This window comes from Varroa destructor, unplaced genomic scaffold (genome assembly GCF_002443255.2).
Source record: "Varroa destructor unplaced genomic scaffold, Vdes_3.0 BEIS01000001.1, whole genome shotgun sequence".
Classification (NCBI taxonomy): domain Eukaryota; kingdom Metazoa; phylum Arthropoda; class Arachnida; order Mesostigmata; family Varroidae; genus Varroa; species Varroa destructor.
The window spans coordinates 54,816,192-54,838,470 of NW_019211454.1; the positions used below are offsets into that span (position 1 = coordinate 54,816,192).

Sequence of the window (22,279 nt, forward strand, 5' to 3'; positions counted from 1 at the left end):
AGACGATATAGAATTAACGATTTTATCCAAACATAGAATCAAATATGCTTCTGCAATAGGGAAGAAAAGGCAGAACGACCAACAGTGAAGTCATTTCACGACCGTGATTATCATATGATTTTTCTTCATCATATTACCTTCTTAATAAAGATATATGATCTATCTTTTCCCATGATCAAGTCACGGTCTAATGTTGAATGCATGCTCTTACTCAGCCTTACTGTTCTTAATGTCACAAATCCGGCATTTCAGACGTTAGGCATTACCTCAAATGACTATCACGAAACGAAGTGGGTCTATGTGCCCGATTTCGAAGTTAGGTTATGTTACTTGCACCTAAATTTAGTAGGCAAACATGTAATCAGTAGTCTACGTCGAAGAAAAAACCCCAGTCGTGTTCAAAACGCGTACGTAATACAGAGCGCAGCCCGACTATCTTAAACATGTAAACTTTAACTTAATTTAAACATGTATCTTAACATGTAAAATGAAGCTTCTGTCTACTTCAAGTGCGCACGCTGCTGCGTTTCTTAGGTAATTGCCGAAGCGTACCAAGCTGTTAATGTGTATGTATGTATGGGATCGAATTCGAGCTAAAAATTGCACAGAAATGAGTATACATATAAAGCGTAGTAAATACAGCATAAATAGAACACTTTCGGTTGCGGCCCACTGAAATGCGCTAGGGGGACGTTGTGTAATCTTTTTTGAAATCCTTTAGAAAAACAGTTAGCATGAATAAGTGATGAAATCCAATGACGACGACGACGACGATGAAGAAGAGATATTGCGAGGCTGCTAGTGAGTCTTTACCCCCCTGCCTCATAGCGTATAGCAAGCAACGCTGATCAATACGTCGTATATTTTTGCATGAATACGTACGTGTAGGCATAGTATGACGAAAAGATTGTCGAAGGACAGAATCACTTCAGACGACAGAATGTTGTTACAGTAGCGCAATCAACGCTATACTTGTACAGATTCACTGCTATTGGACAGAAGCTTGAATACGACCAATGCTGCGTGAGCCGCACACCGCACGGTGATATATATATATATATATAGTATTGGAGAAATGCATAATGAATTATGTCCATTAAAAACTTTCCCACATACTTCACAATTCAGTTGTCGTCAGCGTTAACCGTACAATGTATTTTACTCCATTATCCATTTACCGACTGCAGTACTAATAACATAAATATTCATCCACATATCTCGTCTATGTAGGATAAGGGATTTCTAAGTCTGATAGAGCCACCGGACCTGTGGCGTAGCCAAAAAAAAGGGGTGATAGATCGAAGTTTACTGGGGATGCTGTTTGTGTGACTCGAGTGTGCGCCCTGCTGTCTGCATTTACTCACTTGTACAGATTTTACCAGTTTACGGTGACTGCAAGCGAGGCTACGAAGAAAGACCTAAAGGGCACGTAGCATATGTGAGACAGTACGTATGACCTTATTCAACCGAAGAGATCTGTATCCTTGTATGAAACTGAGTGCTGATGACAACGAGCTTACGTATGGCGTATTCCCTAATAGCTGCGAACGTAAATGCGAATAGAGATATTATATATATATATATATAACCACTTGCTTTTGGGTGGTTTGATTTCACTTTAATTTCAATGCCTGACTACTTACAACTTTTAATCGATTCTCAATACCGTATTTATTTCGAATTGAATGAATGAATAAATACTCGACTCGACGGAAATAAAATAGGAAGACCTTTGTTGCACCTCGCGTAAAGGTTCTATGCAACGGTTCAGGTTGTTCTTCGCTGCAACCATGTGTCGTGTCCTTGTTCAAAAGCTAGAAGCCTCTCTCTGCTTTTCGGCTGTGGCTTCAAACGTATTTTCTTACTTTTTAGTAGGTTTTCAAGCGTCTCAAGTCGATCCACCGCCCTCTTAACATTAGCTCCCAGACTGCGGCCATAATCCTTTCTCTGCGCTACTTAGTTAGTTACTGCATGGAGTTTTCTATCCTTTCGAGTTGGGAATCGCGCGCGCAGCGAGTTTAAGCCGCTGATGTTGATTAGAGGATAGAATAGCATAGTAGCCTCGGCAGGCTCACGATTAGCCGCAGGACCCTGCCGCTGCCACTCTGCGGTTAGAAAAAGAGAAAGGCTGTTGGGCGTTTGCGTTAAAGTAGTTGCGGTTTTGCCGTTTTTGGGTCGCAAGAGAGTTTTAACGGTGGACGTCCATGGTGTCTAGGTCGGTACCTCGTCCTTTTCCAGCACTTCCTAACCTGGCCTGGTGCCGAGGAAACCGCAGTACGGAAAAATGGGACGAGATGGGATGATGTGAGCCGGGCAGCTTTAAGCTAGGTCTTTTTCCTTAAATGAACGGCAGACGGTATGCAACGAAAGGGTCCTGTGCGTATATGCCTGCATATATGAGTCAGCATGTGTGTGTGTGAAATTCGTATTTACCACTTTTACATTTGTATGTTAGGAACAGCTGTAGGTACTGCTGCTATTTGTGTATGTGCACGGATAAAATGATATTCTTCTAAAGCAGTCAGATATTAGCCAGTCGGGGCCGGAGAAAAGTGGGCTAAGTTAGGAGAGTAAAGGGCCAAGGGATGATCAAGCATAACGAAAAATTCTGCGCATTTGCGTAAGGGATAGGTGCAGCGGAACGATCCTTACAAGTGTGGCAAATACGAGTCGCTGTATAAGCGTGTCGGTGCACATGTATACTGTATGCATGCTCGCGCCTGTATGGCCCTGCGTGTTTATGGGTGCATACTACACGCTCAAATATGGCGTCCTTACCATGTCTCTTTTGAGCAAGGAACGTGTGTACCACTGGCTGCACTGCTTACATAATGTACATGAGACAAATTTCTGGTTGAAGATAACAACGCCTGGGGGCTTCCCTGCATGACAGTAGGAAATATGCTTATGATCCTGTGGTTACACCACTGCGGCTGCTTATGCAGTATCCTTATGAAGATTGGATCCGTGATCTTCTGACGTCGAACTGAAGTGATCGTCCCTGTCGGTGTCCAGCTTGGTGACTTGTGTCCACAGCTTCCACAGAGCAAGACCTGATTAGATCAGGTGGACTAGTAATCGTATTTACGTTTTTGGCCTGCTGCGTTCGTTATGGCCCGTAAACGTCGTAGAATCACGATCATCACTATCATCATCAATAGCAACAATATCTTAAGAGTGACGGCAGAAACCCGAACAATAACAACGGCGGCGCTACAAGGGTGTGGCGTGTCATATAATCTCGCTTTGTCTCTGTTTGGCACAAAATGTACACTCTGTTTTAGAACCAACGACAGTAGCAATGGCTACATCGCTACAGCCATTGCCGCTGCAGGCGTTGCTATGACCAGCACAGTAGCGGCAACGACCTTGCGCAGACGCCTCTATAGCGAAACCTTTAGCGCGTAGCAATGGCTGATACTTCGTCGGCACTTTGCGGCAGTACCTCTGTTGACTTTATCGCTGATTCCGCTGCGGCGGATGTTGAATCGAAAGTAGGCTGCTTCTGTCTTTGCTACCCGAACACCGACCAATTCAGCCGTTTGTACCAGCAGAAAGAACCCCAGTGCCCGTTGATAGGTTCTAAGGGAATTCGTAGCTATGAACTTTGTTGCAATCGATTAGTTCCCTACGTAGCCTCCTACTCTAGCTCACCGCAAACTTACATCTACAACGTATACGGTGTACATACATAGCCATACAGACGTACAGGCAGACTGTCCTGTACGTCTGTATGGCTACATATGCCAGCGGCTTGAAACTGCGTGCGTCTTACGTCAGTCGATCTCCCGGTTCTACTTGTTGGTCACTCGACTAAGTCGGCTTTTATCGTGTCAACCGAGATGGTACATCCTTGTACAACGCGGTCGGCATAGTTGTCCAATTTGACGAATGTATTGTTCTTTGCGGTCGGTATTGACATTTCGATGAACAAAATAAAAACGCCAAGTTTCAAAAAAAGTCAGCGCCGTAAGTGTTGAGAGTTAAGAGACGACACGAAATTCTGGCCGGTTGTTATTGGTCTTCTCATGCCAAATCGAAAAATATAAGGTTTAGGTGCTGCATATAAATAAACACGGATATACAGTGAAATCTGCTAATATGAAATGCATACGCTGATAAAGATATTTAAGGCGGACATGTTTGTTCAGTGCGACCTCCGTTCGTTGCAGTTCAAGTCTAAGCCGCTATTATGTCAATGCTAGGGGCAGATTATATCAATTAGCGAATAACTGTTAACGTTAATCGTGGGCGAAGTTTTGTCAGGAGCCGTTACAATTATTAAATAACTTATCTACGTCTACCATTTCGTTCAAAATCATTACATCTAAAAAGGTAAGCACGTTCTAATTTCGAGCTGATAATAGAGCAAAATTTTTGAGCATTGAAGGTCTGAAAATAGTAAGGCGTCTAGGCCCAAGCTGAATAAAAATAGTCGAGGAAAGAGTAACCATTATATTCGTATTAGTCCCAATGTCCTATTGACCCGCAACTAATTCTTCGATACGCACACAAATATATCAGTAAAAAATAAAAAGAAAATCAGTCCTTCTCCGATGGCGTTCTATAGCATGCTCGAAAGCGAGTCAGAGTTTGTAAACAAATCTAATTATTTCTATTATTCTTCACGTGCGACCCTGGAGCGAATCTTCTCCATTTGAAAACATAGTAAAGCTTTCTCGAGAGATGTAAGCTAAAGGAAGATGAGCTCCCACAATTTTCATATTCGACAATTGTCTCAACAATGGCTAGGAATTAAAGGTAACTAAATAATGGTTAAAAACACATCCGAATTTTGTTGCTTTGCGCAAAATTGTATTTAAGACACCACTCGTCCTATGTTTCGTCACGAATTGGGGTACTGCGTTTGCTCTAGTAGACAACTGAGTATTTCCGAAAATTCCGTATTGCTTGTTAGGTCTTCGGAACAGCCGACGACTTACGAGAACTTTTAAAGGAAAGGAATTCTTTTTCAGATAACGGTAAACCTCCACAAGGTGTCAGATCGATGACGTTACAGCGATGGCTTAATTGTGATGGGGGCATGGTCTATATCCAGACTTAAGGGGACACTCGGCAAGAGGTACCGAAAGGCCATAACATATTTCATATGGCGGGATATTTGAATCAGAATAAATAATTAATCGAAAGAAAGCAACGGAATTACTTGAGCAATTTGAAGCGGGGTAGCAGGACAACTAAAAGTGTTATGAATTAAGCAGTGCAATAGATTTAGTAAAGCAGGGTACTGAATGAAGGAAACTGCGACTGCACTTGTAGAAGTATTTAAAGAAGAAAAATTATAAAACCAGGTTAACAAATGCGCGTTGAGAACGCGAATTTAGGCTAAATAATTTTAAACTCAGTTTATACTACATTGAAATGTCTAAGTTTCGCAAGGCTTAAAATATTCTCTGGTTGTACTTTTGCTGTCGTTTATGAAGTAGACGAACTTTATATTAAAAGTAGGTGCATAGCTAGAAGATGTTCAAGGTAGAGTTCAAGAAGACAAGATAGAGTCGTTTGATGCTTGAGAATAGGACTGCCAACAACTTGGTCCCAATATTAGTACACGAAATATCTTATACGATATAAAACAAGTATACGGGCCGGAGTAGGGGGTAATGAAGTAAACAAAGGCGTTTGCTCGTCAGTAGCATACAGAATGATGGCCATGCCACATGCTTCCGTAGCTACAAGTGGCATATATACAGATATCTGCATGCCATATATCCAGACGGGTGTGTTTCTCTTCATACTTTCCATATACGTCCATCTGAAAATACCTGATATCTCATTGACCACAGCGCAAAGATTAAAGGGACATCGGCATCTATCCATTTGTCGGAACCGATGTCCTTCCAGGTCTTTTCAGCCCGGAGAAGCCAGCAACACAACTACTTGTTACTATTTTTATTAACATTACTATCATATCAACTAGTAGTATAGCTTTTACAATGAACGTACTAGTCGCAAGGAACAAGCACAGTTCGTAGTAATTACAGCTTTGTTCATTGACTAGTGATTTGCTCACCTGCTCATTGTTCTTCTCCTTGGATCGTCGAGAACCGGCGCAACTTTTCTTATACCTGATCGTCAACGTTGACAAGCTGGTTCCTTTCTGATTTCTTTTCGTTCTCTGACTAAATACATTTTTTGCGCTTTGACCAACGAATAAGGAGTAGGAAGAGGACAGCTCTTTGAGCTGAGCCAGTAGTTTTATGGCGGTCAAGATCTTAATATATGTCGTGGCTGATAGCATGAGGCTTCCACGGATTCTGAACCTACTTGTAGAACAACCTCGGTAGGACAGCTGCATCCCAACCTATGTCATCGTTGTTCTTGTCAAAAGCATCCGGCGGAGTAGGTACTGGCGTCGATCCTGTACTTGCAGTCGCCGTTGCCACAGCTTTGGCCGAATGGTCTCAGTCCTGAGATAACAGCCGTCTGTCTATGCGCGGTGGCAGGCGGTTCGTTCATGAACTTGCGCTGTTTTGTTTCTCTTCTGTTCGCTGCGCACCTACGAATACGGGTTGCGTGAGTGTTCAGGCGTGGTAGCGAGCCTTTGTCCGCACGTAAGTGCGTCCCTCTCTGTTTCTGCCATCCTGTGTGTGTGGGGACGTGTCTGTCTATGTTGGTATCTGGCTGGGAGATGCGTGCCGTGTTCTGGCTCGCGCGCTTTTGCTCTTATGGCAGCGGCTGCCGTTGCTTTTGGTGTCTGGCCGCAAATACACAGACAGCTTCTGCATGTGTATCTGCGGCTGCCTGTGCTAGCCTGCTGCCGTTGAATGTGGACGACGTCCTTGCGCAGTAAGAGACAGAGAGCTAGCTGGTAGACGGGCAGCTAGGCAAGCAGGCGGCTCGAAAGGGAGCCCATTCGCCTCTCCTCTGCGATGATGGCGGCAGCGACTATGCCGACCGGTGCTTCTCGCTTCCAGTCCCGTCCCCCGTATCCCCCTCTCTTTTCTAGCGGCAAGCAGTGGCTCCTGCGGTACCGCGCCGTCCCTGCAGCACCCCCGTCCCTAGAACTCCACAAAGGGGATCTCAGCCGCCATCGTCCATCCGCTACTCAAAGCCCCGTAGGGCCCCATAGGGCCCCTTCGCGGCACACCTGTCGAGTTTTCTTTGGTAACCACTAGGGGGCGCTCACAGGCTCCTCCTCCAAGTCCTCGGGCCCGCTCAGTACCACCGGGGCCACCGCACGCGAGCCCGCTCAGCCGCCTGTCTTGGCGTCTACCGTTGTCGCTGTTGTAGCTGCAGCTGCACAGCGCGCGTCAAATGCGACAGCCACCACCTAACATCAAAAACAGCCAAACGAACGGTCAACCCTAAACGATAAAAAATGGACATGACGCTGACGACAACTAAATATCGTCAGTGTTGGGGTCGACCACTATTTCTGCACTGGCAACAACAGTAAGATTCATTGTTGTAGTACTAGCACTAGAGATAGCCGGCGAGATTGACGTTCGTGTGGAGCTGCAATGCAGCTGCCGATTGACAATCGTGTGGCTTTTTGTCCAACCTAAGCTCCGGACGACAAGAATCGCTTACGATGGAATATAACGGCGATTGGTGAAGCGAAAATCCAATGCAAAGAGAACGGGACGGGCCGTCGGTTGGCGGCGACTAGAGAGATGTCAGTGGAGAATGTTTGGCTAGGAAAAAAGCGCAAGCACAATTAAACAACAACAACAACAACAACAACAACAACAACAACAGTAGCGATTGTTACTATGTAACAAAAACAGCGAAGGACGACGGATGCAACTTTAGAGTCATAATAGGCTGCTTATCGTGGTGTTGTGAGTGTGCGTATTTGAACGAGACGAGTGTCAATTCGTCTCGTTGATGTTGTCGATATCATCGTGCGAAAACTATGCCCCCAACCGTCGAATTAAACACGATAAACCCTGTTCGATCAGAGATGGACACGATAATTATAGAAACACTATAATTACCGAGGAATAAATAATGGTGGTAATGATGACACTAATAGTTATAACGATGGTGATTAGAACGATTCGAAAGTAACAAAATAATGATGATGTTAGGTTAAATGCGTTGAATAACAACGGAATACCCAAAATATATCATATGCATGACGCAGCAGGGCGAAGGTCGGCGACAGTCATATTTAATAGAAGTTAGTTAAAAGTCTGCTGGCTACGTTGAAGAGACGAGCGCGCTCAATAAATCAATAGAAAGATACCATTATAACATCAGCAATAGTATATGTATATATGTATGTATATTTACTACCATCGCCACTACTGCTGAGATTAACTGCACCAACGTCTATTGGAATTAACTGCTTGATAAGACAGCAAATCTAACGCTCTATTCCAAGCAGTGAAACAGTCTGAAGCTCGCCACAACGGTAAACCCGCGTAGAGGCGGCGGAGTGCCGGTAGGATCGACAGTCATGTAAAAGGGACGTTGTCTAAAAACAGGTGAAGAGTTCCGCGAAACACAAGTGCGTCAACGAGTACAATAAGCAGCAGCAGCAGCAGCTGGTGCGATGAACAAAGCCGAACACAAAAACAGAATATTACAGCGTAATTTTATTCGACCTACCGTTTGTCAGCAGACTACCATTATTGATATCCAGTGCGTCTATGTTGTATGCTTGTTTGGGACAACAAGCGCCGTCTGTCGAGAGGCCGAGGAATTCACGGCAGTAGCAAGGACTTGTTTCGCATACGAAGGCTGAACAATAGGGCAAGCAAGGACAGGTCTGCTAGAGCCTTTTCACCCTGGGGTGTGGTGTAGCCGGTGTAAGTGTGAAGCTTGCAAATCGAAAAGAGAGAAAGAGTGAGCTAAGGGGTAGAGAAGGAGAGGGAAAGACACAGAGAGAGAGAGAGAGAGGGGAAGAGGAAAGAGAGAAAGAACGTCCAGAGCTCGCGCGTAAAAAGTAAACGTCGAAATTGTTCGTCTCAGCGTTTTAAACGCAGTAAGGCCGTTGCCAGCCCTGCTTCGACAATTGTCCCTAGAGCAACAAGTGCACTGCCTGCGTCCCGATACGACCACGAAATAGTCGACTCGTTTAGAGCAAAGGCCTAGCCTTCACAGGCTGCTAGGGAAAATAGTTGTTCGCCAACAGAGCAGCGTTACTCGTCACAAAGAAGGATAGATTTTCCGCGGTGTTTGTGCGGGTCGCTCGTTTGAGGTACCTTTGTGATTTGCCTGCGTGTGTGTATGTTTGTGTAAATGCGTGCGTAAAACGTGCGCGTATGAAGATACAACAACGATAGTAGTGGAAATGCACGTGGTAAGGCATTGACGGATGGGAGGTTTGGCGCCCCTTGCTATACATCTGCGTCGACGCCTCCGCCCAGGCCTCGATGGGGCAGATAAGACGAATGGCCGAATATGACAACGCCATTGATATGGCGAATAAAGTACCCTATATTAAATAGCAACAGCAAAGAACAGTAGTAACCGACAAGCTACAATAGCAAGAAAAACGATATCAACTAGCACATAAGCTGTTAAACAATCATTCAAATAGCGGAAGCACGGTGTCGACTTTGCGGTGTCAAACAAAGTCATTCAATAAACAAGCATATAGCGGGAACGGTAATAACAAATGCACACATGATCGAGCGCGTTGTCCATCTCTAAATGCAACAATTCAGATACACAGACATGCAATCAACTAGCGGATTGCAACGATACAGAACGAGTTAACGGAAGTTGAAAGAGGCTAATGGTAGTTAGATAGTTTAGCTGCGTCCGCATAAAGTGCCAGTATCACTGATCCTAAAAGTAACATAGCCAGTAATGGTTCGAAAACGGTTAGATTTAGAAACGAAACCAAGGCAGATCCAGTGAGTCACACCATACCATGTTGAGCGTGACGAGCCTGCAGTCACGCACAGCAACGTGTCTATGCTTCTCTGACAAACACACATAACAACTTGTAAGGGATCTCTATGCAAGCCAGACAACGAGAACAACAAACAACTGTTTATACTGTAGTCTTAATAATACCGACAGCATTGTTCAGCAGAATCGTGCAGTAACAGCACCATTCAGCGTTACGACGTCTAAGTTCTACGTAAAACACGAGCGCTGTCCATCATTAATTCAGTTGGTTTTTTGTTTAGTCGCCAAGGGTAAAGTGAACTGCTATACATACGACGGAAGGTACGGGGTAAATGACGGTGGGAATGTGCAAACGTAATTTCAGCTGAAGTTGTTGAAGTGCGAAATTGTTATTGGGAAAAAAGAATGAAAGCGCATAATATAATCGTATATAATAGAGCCGATTAAAAGATACGAGTGCAATATAGACTGAAGTGAAGGTGTGTTTCTTGCAGCGTCTTAGGCTGCGACAAGTGGGATGGGCGACGCAACCCAGGTCTCTTCCGGATGAAATGAACAGCACACGACTGTTCCTATCTTCCTGTTGTCCTGTCGATGACTGCAATGCCGATGACAACATCGGACGACACCAAAAATATCTAACAGTTCATCAGGGCAGAAGCCAGCACGACAACGACAATAACAACAATAAGCAAAAGCTGAAGCAGGATAACAAGCGCAGAAACGCTTATATTAACAGCAAAAGCGCCTGGACAAGCTACCTAGAAAGAGTACGTGGGGGACGCATGCAGTCGACTCGAGGGCCGATGGCAGAGGACGTCAGTGGCGTGATCATCAGCTGATCCGATCACCCGAGCGCGCTGTCCGCCACCGACGGCCGTGCGGCGGCGCAATTTGCGTCCGCGCCGCCGACCTAAGCCGGTCGCTCGCTGGTCACTGCGACGGCAGGCCAGGGCCACGTCGAGGTCCGGCCCTACGTCTGGCCATGGAGTGCGCCTCGGCGGTGGGGACGCGCGAGCTCGACCCCCAAAAGCCGGAGCCTTCGAATCGGCCGGCGGTCGCCCCGCCGCTACCCCAGACTCGCCAGTTATATCAGCAACAGGTGTACCAGCAAGAACTGCAGCAGCAACAGTTACAGCAACATGCCGTCGCTAACCCCGACACTGAGGATCTACCTTATCATCAGGTAAGATCAAGAGAAACAAGGGGGTCAAAAAAGATCTATGTGATACGTTTTTTTAATACTGGGTTGTATACTCAAGAAAACATTTCTACTAGTAGAGTTAGTTGTTAAATGCTCACCTGAAAAGTAGCGCCGGATTATGTGAACGTATTGAGTACAGAACCGGTACGTTTTCGGTAGAAAATGTCTTCCTTGATTTGTTGGAAACACCAAACCTTACATTGCTGTTTGTTTTTTTTAAACAACCATTTTGGCCAGGTGACTAGGACGAAAAATAAAGTAGGTAGTCGACAAGAGACAGAAGTATTTCTTTTCTTTGCAGAAGCTTTGAATAACCCTTATATGACGATTCATTTATTAGCCGCAGTGGTTCATGTTGTTTCTTTGTTAAATACGTACACTCAGAGGCTTATATCATTATTCGTACATATTATAAAATATATTCTTTATGCGTTAGTTTGTACGCCAATATATACAAAAGGGGCACAGGTTACATAAATGCATATCGACCTATATTTACAATATACACATTACTACAACCCCATGTGCAAATCTGTCATGCTTATACCATCCAAAGTAAACCAAATAAAAGGAGTCTACGAGTTTTCAACTGAAGATCGAATTATTAGGGCAAAATTATTTTAAGACCCCTGAGGAAATGTCGCTTATGAATACTGTCCGTCTTTCGTAGGCAGTGTTTGCCACGCTGTCGACCTTCTTCCTTCACAATTGAATAGTCGCTCTAATGTCTGTAATGTTTCATACGTATCTGTTTATACATATATTCAGTGCTGAATAGCAACTTCCCCACTTCATCCTCGCCTTCGGGCATACTAAAAATTTAGTGACATATGGTTCAGCACCTGCTGGAGTTCTTATGAAAGCACAGTTAAGGAGCCATGTGGTAAAGACGATTACATACGCCGTTTAAAGGCCTTCGAGGGGTAGCGCCACGACATTCCCGCTCAATAGCTACTTCACATCGACCCCTAAAGCTCCGCTCCGGTTGCAAACTGTGCCTCCGTTTTCGAAGCGTCACTTGTCTATTTGTGAATGAGCTGCGTCAAAGAAAAAAGACTTGTACATCGCCTTGTGCCTCGACGTTCTTCAGAACGTCGCTAGCGGATCAAGGCTAACCCAGAGCCCTTGGCTGGGACTGGAATTTGTTTCCCATTTCGTGCATTCGCTACGTGTGCCTACTATGCTCTGCTCGTTTTCAATTTCGTGACGATTTGCAGGCTGTCACAAGCTCTGCTCTGCCGTCACGGCCGCTGTGAAAAATCCTAGGGCGAATCGGAGGACAGATTTACGCTCATCGCATCGACCAAATGAAAAGTTCAACTAACTTGAGCGCCTGCATCTTCAAAAGCCAAAGCGAATAATTGTATTACCCAAGCAACTTTCCTACTCATTTAGTAAATCGAAGTGGTATGCGCGCGTGTATCTGTGTGCATGTAAAATTGTAAGTTATACACTATAACAGGAAACCCATTGCCTTTAGAAACTCTTGTTGATGTAAATAGATAGTTCAGCTTTGCTTGCCCACCATGGTCGGCACGGAGTTGTTGATCACAGAAGCAAGACTGTTACTGCTGCTTACGGGTATAACAAGCCCGGGGCGTGGTCGAGCCCGCAGGATAATCTCCGTACCGGTGCGTGACATGGAACAGTCAAATACTCAGTGTCCACTCACTTTGGCCACTTGGGTGATACCAAATTAACTATGGTAATAGTGGTTGTCATTGTAGAAACAGCTCTCGGTGCCTATTGGGTGAAGTAATCTGGTCTATACATCGCTCGGGAGAGTCCACGTGGGAACGTCTTTTCCAATCCGTTATTCGATGTAAACAAAATTTTTAACATTGACTTCATTAGATGCATATGTCCAAGGTTGGTATAATAGCAGAATAGTAATAACGGGATAAGTGCATTGTTCAAATGCGCTTGAATTTCGCTGAATACGTTTTCCGGTCTGCTTTTGCGGTTTAGCTTAATATAACGTAGACTGGTCCTACGAGCTATCTTTACTGATGTCTACTAGCATTGGAGCTGCTGTGGTCACTGTATTTTGTAGACGGACGGGGGATAAATTCAATTAGAGGATGTTGTGGCCGAATAACGCTTCATCGGGCCGGATTGAGATCCCTGTAGTGACACAAGTACTCGTTGCCCACATGCTGACTTGGAGTGATACAGCCCTACACCGATAGGAACTAAGATGGAGCACCAATGGCATTTGCTTAACTTCTGTTTACCAGCATAGCGAAGGCTGAAAGGTGCGTCTCTATTGTCGCACGGCTTCTAAGAAGAGCCTACTATGTTCCCCGTATTTGCGCCATCTTACGGCCCGGAGAAAGCCTAAGTTGCGTTCTGACCTAAGGTTGAGTAGCTTGTCCGAGAAGCGTTGTAGAAAATAAGAGAGAAGTGTTGTCAATGGTTTACAGCTGGGTGACCTGACTATATACGTACTAGGGTAGTCCTCCCACTTTCGTTGCTCATGCATCCGTATGCGTGCAATATTGTACGTTTTCTATCTTTATACTACGCGCGCACTCATACTTATCTAACTTATCTACTTATACCACAACGTCGAATAAGTTACACCCCCTAAATCCATCATCGTGGATAGAGTTTCCATTTGCGCTGATCTACATATATATATACCTAAAGTTCCATAGAGACAACGGTACCTTTTTAGCAATGAATAAGCGGTAGTACTTACGTAAGGCGTGAAAAAACGACTAGAACGGTGGGAGGGCACGAGCGCGGTTTTGTGCTATTTAGTGGGTATAGTCCAACCGACATCAATGTTTACTGGCAAGTAGTCACGATTAGAGATCGTAGCTTTTGTTTCGTTAGAGCCGTAATGGCTTGATAGCGACGAACAGTAACAGCACGGGATGCTTTTCTAGCTACGAAGCAACGAGCTAAGTAACCAGCCAAGTACGCTAGTAAAGCACATATGTGAATGGCTGGTTGGTCTGCCAGGACAAGGAGAACCTACCCACGTACGGTGCAAAAGGAGGCCTACGTGGAACCATCCGAACAACGAACCGCGCAGGCTGTAGTAATAACAATACCAAGAGTAGCTGTAGGAGTTATAAAGGTGGCTGTAGATGTCGAAATTGCTGCACTCAGTAGACCTAAAAAAGCGTACACGCTCACTTCCGCTGTGGCTATCGTCGTTGCACCCTCTTCTGTTTATCTAGTAGTCAGCAGGCCATAATTGGACGTTGACTTTAGGTTTTTCTCAACTGGCAGCTGGCAGTGAGGGTCTTAGTGAAAGCAAAACTGGTCAAGAGTTTGAAAGGCTGAAGCTTTCATTATTTGCCGGTCTGTCGTCCTAGATGCTGATTCATACCTGCTGCACCATTTTTGCAGATGATCACGGGGGTCGGTGGACGTTAGCCAAATGACGAACAGATGGGGTGGGGGTTTACTGGTGTTACCAGACGCACTACTGGTGGTGCCCTCTATGGCCGACACGGCGCAGGCACTTGACGTACGGCTTGTGCAGCTGATTCTTACTGTGACCGCGATGGTTCTGCTAAGGAAAGGAGTGGATACAAGTTGGAGATGACTGGGCAAAAGAGAACAGCCGATTAGAATGAGAAAAAACACTAGAAAAAGGAGAACATGATGATGATGGTCAACATATGGTTTATGAGGTTGCCCGTTTCAGCGGAAGCCAAAGTAGCGATAGAAACGCGAGCATTGGTTACCGTTGAAACCATTCTCGAACCTCTCCTATACCTCTGAGATACCGGAGGACAAATGTAGTTATGCCTATCCCTGGATCTTTTCGCGTACATCTTTTTTCTGTTATGTTCGTTTGGCCCGTCAAATTTCTAAAAAACAAGTGGTCCTTATATTGTAACAATAGTACCAATAGTGGTGGCAAGTACGGCTGTAGTCATAGCACTGGTAAAAGTACTAGTAAAGGTGGTTGAATATATATATATTCGGCCAGCCAGGCCAAGCCTAATAGCGATCTGACCGAGCGGCCGACCAACCGACCACTCAGTCCTTACAACCCTCACACCAAATATGAGTAAATGACTCGGAGATCCAGCAAACGATGAGGCCAACGAGTAGTATTATCTACAAGGGATGGACCAGGTAGGAACCAGACCTTCTTTGACAAGAAGCTATAGGTAGGGCTTAGTTTAGATAGCAACAGGAACTGCATGTGATATCGTCGCGTGAGCTGGATTTCTTCGTTCGTTCCTGCCCCTATTACAGCAGGTGGGAAAAAACGGGGCAAAAAAAAGAACAGCAGGTGGATAAGGACATCGACGACCATTGACGGGCGCCGACGAAACGCCGTATTGCCATGGGCCAGTGACAGGTACAGGAAGGAAAAATACGGTAGAAAGCCGAACGGTTGAAAAAGGACTAACAAAAATTGATTCCGATATGCCTCATACACTTGCCAGCTAGCCACAACTCCTGTACAAAATAGTGTATAGCAAATTTATTAGCGGGCCGTACAGCACACGTCAACCTACTGCTGCTGCGGCCAGGGTTACTCTCGAGATGTACTTGGCTAGCTGGTTAACTTACTAGTTGCGCGTTCTTACCCAGGGATAGTTGCTATAGCCGGATTAGGTCGTTCGCGGCGACAATAGAAAACGCGGTGAAGAGGAAAAGCAAAAAGGAGACGACAACAGCGACGACTCCTGCCAGAATTGAGCACCAACCGAATGGGTCGACGGTAGGATGCGAAGGCGATACCGCGACTTCTTTGAATTTACACACAAAGTGGATTCTCAGGTTGAACAGTCGAAGTCGGTGTCGGCGTGGTTTGCACCGAAGGGCTGGGCATGCCAATAGTCCACATAAATCAGCTGGCTGTCGTAGTATTGCACTGGGCCCACCCAATTCGTGCGTTTAGATTCGTACAATGAGGTTTAAGTGGAGCAAGTATTCTTTCCCTCTACCTACTTCAAGCAAAGTGTGCAATGAGAAATTAATATTATAATATATACCTATACAGTTTCAAGCTTCGTAAGCGACGTAGCGTATTACTGAATAACATATGGGCTAATGTTATCGTATCGGTGCGCCCAAACGAACATTGTAAGTCCATGCAAAATGTTGAGTTTCATTCACAACGTAAACACTAGCCATATCCAAATTCGTTTTTGTTTATATGCGCCTCATCAAACGATGCGCCTTCCAACTCTCTTACGTCGTCTCGCAAGCAGCGTAGGCCCATCGGAGGGAAGCATATAGACACGAAGTAATACGAAGGGCCTGGGAAAGTCTTCAGCACAGCGATGCCACCGCGTACATTTTGTAATCATCTTCACGGACATCTACGGGCCAACCACTTCCCGTTCCTATGGTCGATTTTCTGGAAGATGAAGAGCGTCATCATCCTGCTTCTGGTTCGTTGTGGAAAATCGGGCCTTTGATGGGTCTTGGTGGCTATAGATGTTTCGTGTCTTTCAAGGCTGGCCGCGCTTACTAACTTCATTTATACACCTACTAGGATGAGTCTGCCAGCAGGAAAACAGGTTAAAGCGATTGGATCAGGCGGTCGTAGGGCCGCCAGTGACCAAAAGCCCTGAATGAGTTAGCCAGGTAAATGACCTCGTCTAGGTGGGGGTCGCACCTTGGTGCAACCTCGGTGGCTACAGCTGTACCGAGGCTAAGATGTGTGGTCCTAGATCAGTGGCATTGGCGGCGATGGCTTAGGCGAGTGCAGCAGCATCAGCGGCTTCGACTGCATGGCTCGTTAGGGGGATATGGGTGGTATAGTTCTGCAGGTACCTACTATGGCCGCCGTTGCTGGTGCTGGCGATAGCTGTTACTCGGCCAGATGAGGGCACCTAGCTTTTGCTATGCTAACGTGGAGCGAGGCTGAGGGGGAACGAGGAGCTGCTGAGATAAGCTTGAGTGGTGGTTCCGACAGCAGCAGCGGTCATAGTAACTGCAAGCAATGAGCCTCTGTAGACACCTTAAGTGCAGCGCCGTGTGACTAGACGAAATTGAAGCGAGCGTTGAAGGAAAAGATAGGAAGAAGCGAGCAAAAAGAAACAAGCTCTGTCCGTCAGCCGTCCAATTCGACTTCTCATCAGTGGAACTTGTTCTTACAGCAGGGAAACGACAGTGGCATAAACGATGCCACTGCTGCTGTTGTCGCCGCTCAACACGGAATAGTAAAGACGCCACTGTGTCAGCAGCTGCTGACTCTTTTTTGTCACAAGACGGCCTTCAGGTGATGTCGTTTTCTTTGTTCTTTGAAAAAAAACGACAATCATGAAGAAAACGGGGAAGCGAGCTCGAGGGAAAAGAAAAAACGTGCATTGGAAAAAGATAGGGGGATGGAAAGAGGAGGGAAGCTGTGAGACAAGAACGAAACACAGAGGCGGCTGAATGAAACCGACTATAAAAGGGAGATAAGCCTTCCGTTTAGGTTTAGACGAGTGATTCGAGCACGCAGAAGGTCAGAAACAAGCTGTCATCGCCGGTGCTACTTCTGCCTCTAGCCATGGCTCCGATCCACGAGCGCAAATCCGTTAGGAAGTGCTCTTTCCAGCTGATGTTGTTTGTCGTGAGCGAATATTGAGGATTGTAGTGTATGTATGTATGTATGTATGTATGGCGCGCTTGGACATTACTTGTATGGCATCACTTGGACATTTAGCTAAATAGTACTTGACCCATATGACAAGAGCAATTTCTCCACAATACGAGCGAACTTATTTGCAGACGCAGTGGATGTTCAACCGAATAAAGCTTACTACCCAGTCATTTTAATTAAACTGAGTGTCAATCGATACTGTGACTCTGGTAAAACGCCGGCACCCAATGAATGTTTAGTTAGTATGGTGTTCTCTGCTTGCGTATAAAACATGGTCCGTTGCGAGATTAGATATTACAGGGTTGTTGTTACCGTGGATGACGGTGTAAACGACATCCATAAGTTGCTGAAGCAGCACGAAGACAATTTCGCACCATCAACTTTTTTGAGCTTGTTGTCGTATAGAGTCTTTGCAAGTAACAAGGGTACGTTCTTTGCCGCCTAATATATTCATGTCCGGCCTCTTGAACAAAAACAGCAAGCCCACTAGTCGCTGGAGGGCTATCAATGACTCGAGCCTCCTTTTCAAGCAAAAGTGACAGTTTTCTAGGTCGACTGCAGAACCCACTTAGGCCACTTGCTTATCCTAAGCTATGTGCGATGCTGTAAAAGCCGACAATACGCCAAGATGGTGCAAATACGTCGCTTCGTTGCAACACAACTTTTCTAGCATCATCTCAAGTGTAGCGATGAAGTTGTCGCCTAAATAAGTGAACCTGAAAGAAGAAACGCTTATTTATACAGACAACCGCATAGAACAATCATGGCACACGATAAAGATAAAATTTATTATTTTCCACTGTTATATCTACCACTATCTAGAAATATTCTGAGCTACCCGACCATACACACTTCTGGGTCTTTAGGATATCTGTACTCCCTCGGGGCATCTCGACTTTTAGCTGGAACTCTGGCTATTTTCTTGGCCATCTGATTTTACGCAGAAAAGCAACGCTTAACAAGATAGAGAAAAACAAATCAGTCCACTGCAAAGTTTGGGGTTATAGATGTAGTATATATTGGCCACTCAAAAGGTTAAGCAAAAGTTGGCCAGCAGATATTGTTCTGTTGTGCGCGGTCGGCGTCTGCTTTCGAGAAGGACACTGAGTGCACTAACGGTTTTACGCTGATACGCTTACAGCTGTGCTGTCCTGTACCATTAAATCCTCTCGTACGTTTTTGTTTTTTATACATTTTATTACGTAGGGGTAGTTGGCAGAGAGGCTGATGAAAATTATACGAGATGAACGCACTTCGAAGCGATTGCTAGATGGGTATTTGCTAACCATGTGAACCAAATTGCTCGAAATTATTCAAGTCGTTCGGAAAAACAGAGTGTCCTAAGCCAAAGTTAATGTACAAACAAAAATAACCCTATAAAGGAAAATTATCGTTTGGTCGTAAAGTCTACATGGCCAAGTGATGGCCATCACTAAAAGAGCGTTCACGGACTTCAGTTCTCTGCCGTATCTGAATGAGGCATAAACCCGATTTCGTTTCGAAGTCGACTTTGTCCTACTGCGAGGATGTTGTCGATATTCGAAACAATGGAAAACAATTTGTCATTAACATGGGTATAAAATGTCGAGAGCATCTGTTTCTACTAGTGTACCAAACAATCCGAAAAGCAAATATATGGGAATATCTGTAAATCCTTTGCCACCATTCTGCACACCATGTGTATCTAATTTCAACTCTGTTTCGTCTTAGCACTGCTATACTAGAAGTTATATTATATATAGAAGGTATATTATAATGATTCTAATTATATTCATCACAACTTGTATAAGTTATTTTTTATTTTATTTTGGTTTCTGGGTAAGCTTAATTGCTTGTCAGTGTCGATTTTTCTACTACTTTCAATTCAGCGGAGATCTTTCTCGTTTACAAGCATAGAAATTGTACTGTAATGGCCAAGAAGTTAAATAGCAAATAGTTGCCCTCGTTCGGAAGCGGTTTGGATGTAAAAGCCCTGGCTATCATGACGACAAATCGTTAGTCTTCAACCAACCTTCAAGCAACGGCCTAATCTTTCACGATGTCGTCCAAACTTGTGGAAGCGACCGAACTACTAGACCTCACTATTGGCTAGCTGTTCAGCTCATCAATTCCTGCTGTAAAATACAAGGATGCTGAGAATATCGAAGTTTCTTGCTGGCAGAGGCAGGCCGCTTAATGACCATCAATTATTAGTATCGGCAGCGGCGCCAGCGAGTGATACGAGTGGCCGCCATTACTGCAGCGAAGATGCGGAAGAGAAACTCTACAAAGTATTAGTCGAAGAAGGTCGTCAAACGTCTAGGTGACAAGATCCTAGATTGTTAGGACATGCGAGTTGCCAAGGGCACAGCCGAACGAGGACACGTGAATTCTTTGTTAAAGCAGCCTAGCTGATGACAATTGAAAAAGCAATGGCCATGAAACATAGGCAGTATATAGTACCTAGGATATGTATCGTCAATTTCTTGTTAACGACTTAGTTCTTCATGTAGAGTTCTCTAGGGCAGACGACAGAGGCTTATTTACATAGTGAGATTTCTATTATTAGCTTGTTCTTCGATAATCATAACTATCAATTAGTCAATCTCTGTTAACATGTACCCCTTTTGAATATCAACAAGTACAAATACCCGTTAATAGGGGATTGATGATACCCAACATATAAGAAAAGTCAGCTTTAACCTCTTGATCGGCAGACTGAGAGCGATTTGATATCGTTGGCCTGGATGTTACATCATAACACTAAAGGCCTCCGTAAAAGATTTAAATGTAATACAATTTGTATTACCGAATATATCGTCGGTGTCGTTGAATGCTGAACTCTTTCAGTTTCGAAGATACTATAGACCTAATCGAGCGAGAAGATTGCTTTGTTTAATTTGGCCGGCGAACTTCGTACACAGCTTTTACTATTTAGTGCTATGTGCTATTTACATATTATTTAGCGCGTTCTGCTAAATGCGAGCGCTCGTGAGCTTGCGTTACATTTTAAGCTAAATACATACTTATCACACAAAAGGAGTAACTTTGAGCGGTAGGAACGTACGTACACATAACGCCAGACGATTCCGCCAATGTTCAGAGCATTTCAGCAGTGGGTGCGCTTTGTACTTCTTGGTTTTGGGCTTCTACCTAGAAACGTGTAATTATAGATACCGAAAGGTGAACGAAGGACTAAGTACGGGTAATTGCTAATTGCAGCACAGAATATCTCTACTCGTAGCAGAAATTATTAGTTGATAGTACATAAAGCGTATGTTGTCACGTTCTTCTTAAATTTATGCGCCAGAATTATATATAGTTTGGCAGTGTTTCAAACATTGGGTAGCACCGAAAGGGTCGAACAATTCGTAGCAAACTGAAATATTTATTTTGGTTCAATATTAACTTAAGGATCATTTTTAGCTTAAGTACCGCCCAAAGAAAAATATGGATATATATGATACCTATTAAATATGTGCAGAAGGCACAATATGATTGTTCTCATCTTTACGTCATAACGGTTGTCATCAAACAATTCGCGTCGCTACGTTGGCAGTATCGAAAAACTGAAAATACTCTTATGTAGAACTTATTATCAGCACATATATTTTTATTATTATATATATTAGTGAAAATATTGTACTGTGTTGCTCAGTCGACATCATGACGTTAAGTTATAAAAGCTCTTGTGGAACTACTTGAACTTTTTCTATGTTTGATTGCCATCCTATTCGGTGAAGTATGTAAGGCATACTAGTGAGGAAGGATGAACAAGGGGGAGAAACTGGGAAGTAAAGAAGGTGTTATCGCTTACCTTTCGATGATAGGTACTTGGTTGGAAGCCACTTGGCTGGTCGTTGGTAGCTCCACTAGATATCATCTACTGTTAAGGCGAGAAACGTCAAGAGCCGCCTGTGAAGGCTCAGCTGCTACATCGTCGCGGCTTTGATGGTAGCTAGTAGTAGTTCCATAGAAGTTGTAGCCGTTATGGCAGTTGTTTGTCTCCGGTGGAGTGGTTCTGACGTCAGAATGCCCCAGCTCAGTAGTGCGTGTTTGTATGTTTGTTTCTGCGGTCGCATCCATGTGCGTGTGTATGTCCATACGGTCTGTGACGGTGTGTTCGACCGCCGTCTTGGCGGACCTGACAGGGTGCCTTTCGGCAAAAACTAAGCTAAGCGTGTAATTATTAAGCGTTCCAACTTTGGACCGTTGTGTTCTCCTGGGGGAAGGGGCGAGCGGGATAGAATGCGGCCTCTGATCAGGCTGCTATTAAAGGTGGGTAAGAGGAAAGGCTGTAGAAGGTGCAGTAAAAGGGACAGCCGAAGGCCTAATAAGATAGAGCGGACGGGGGCTACATAAATCTGGGGTCGGGAGTTGAGGTGAGCAACTCTAGACCCCTTTGTGAATAAAACATCATCGGGTGAGTGAAGCGCAATGCAGTTACAGTGAGTGGTTTCGTTACTGACATTGTTGGCCGTCGCCCCTTTGTACAGCGGAGGCAGCAGTGTTTCCGTTGTTGACGATGATGACTCCTCGGCACAGCCCTCGTCAATCCCGCTTAGCTGAACTACAAGAACTCTGTTCCTGAGTTAGTTTGGTGAGCTTACAAACTCACTAAGTCTGGCCACTTGAGATTCGAGAGGATCCATTCTGAACAGCTTAAACATAAACAACGCTGCAAGCCGTCACCAATGTGC

The 22,279-nt window shown here is 44.7% G+C and overlaps 2 protein-coding genes across 12 annotated transcripts in view; one reads left to right on the forward strand and one right to left on the reverse strand.

Annotated features, from left to right (window-relative positions):
- Positions 1 to 22,279, reverse strand: part of LOC111243211 (uncharacterized) — an 83,576-nt gene that overhangs the window by 18,639 nt on the left and 42,658 nt on the right. The gene's annotated exons all lie outside the window — the stretch shown is intronic.
- The window catches only part of Ca-alpha1T (Ca[2+]-channel protein alpha[[1]] subunit T), a 245,041-nt gene continuing 229,938 nt past the window's right edge, over positions 7,177 to 22,279 (forward strand). For 9 of the 11 annotated variants that reach the window (XR_015318592.1, XR_015318593.1, XR_015318591.1 and 6 more), the window contains exon 1: positions 7,177 to 11,014. Coding sequence is in view for 7 of the 11 variants with exons in the window: in XM_086976796.1 (XP_086832922.1) it covers positions 10,814 to 11,014 (201 nt within the window). In the remaining 4 variants the exon portion in view is untranslated. The remainder of the gene's footprint in view (positions 11,015 to 22,279) is intronic. The other 2 variants (XM_086976794.1, XM_086976801.1) reach the window with 2 other exon arrangements.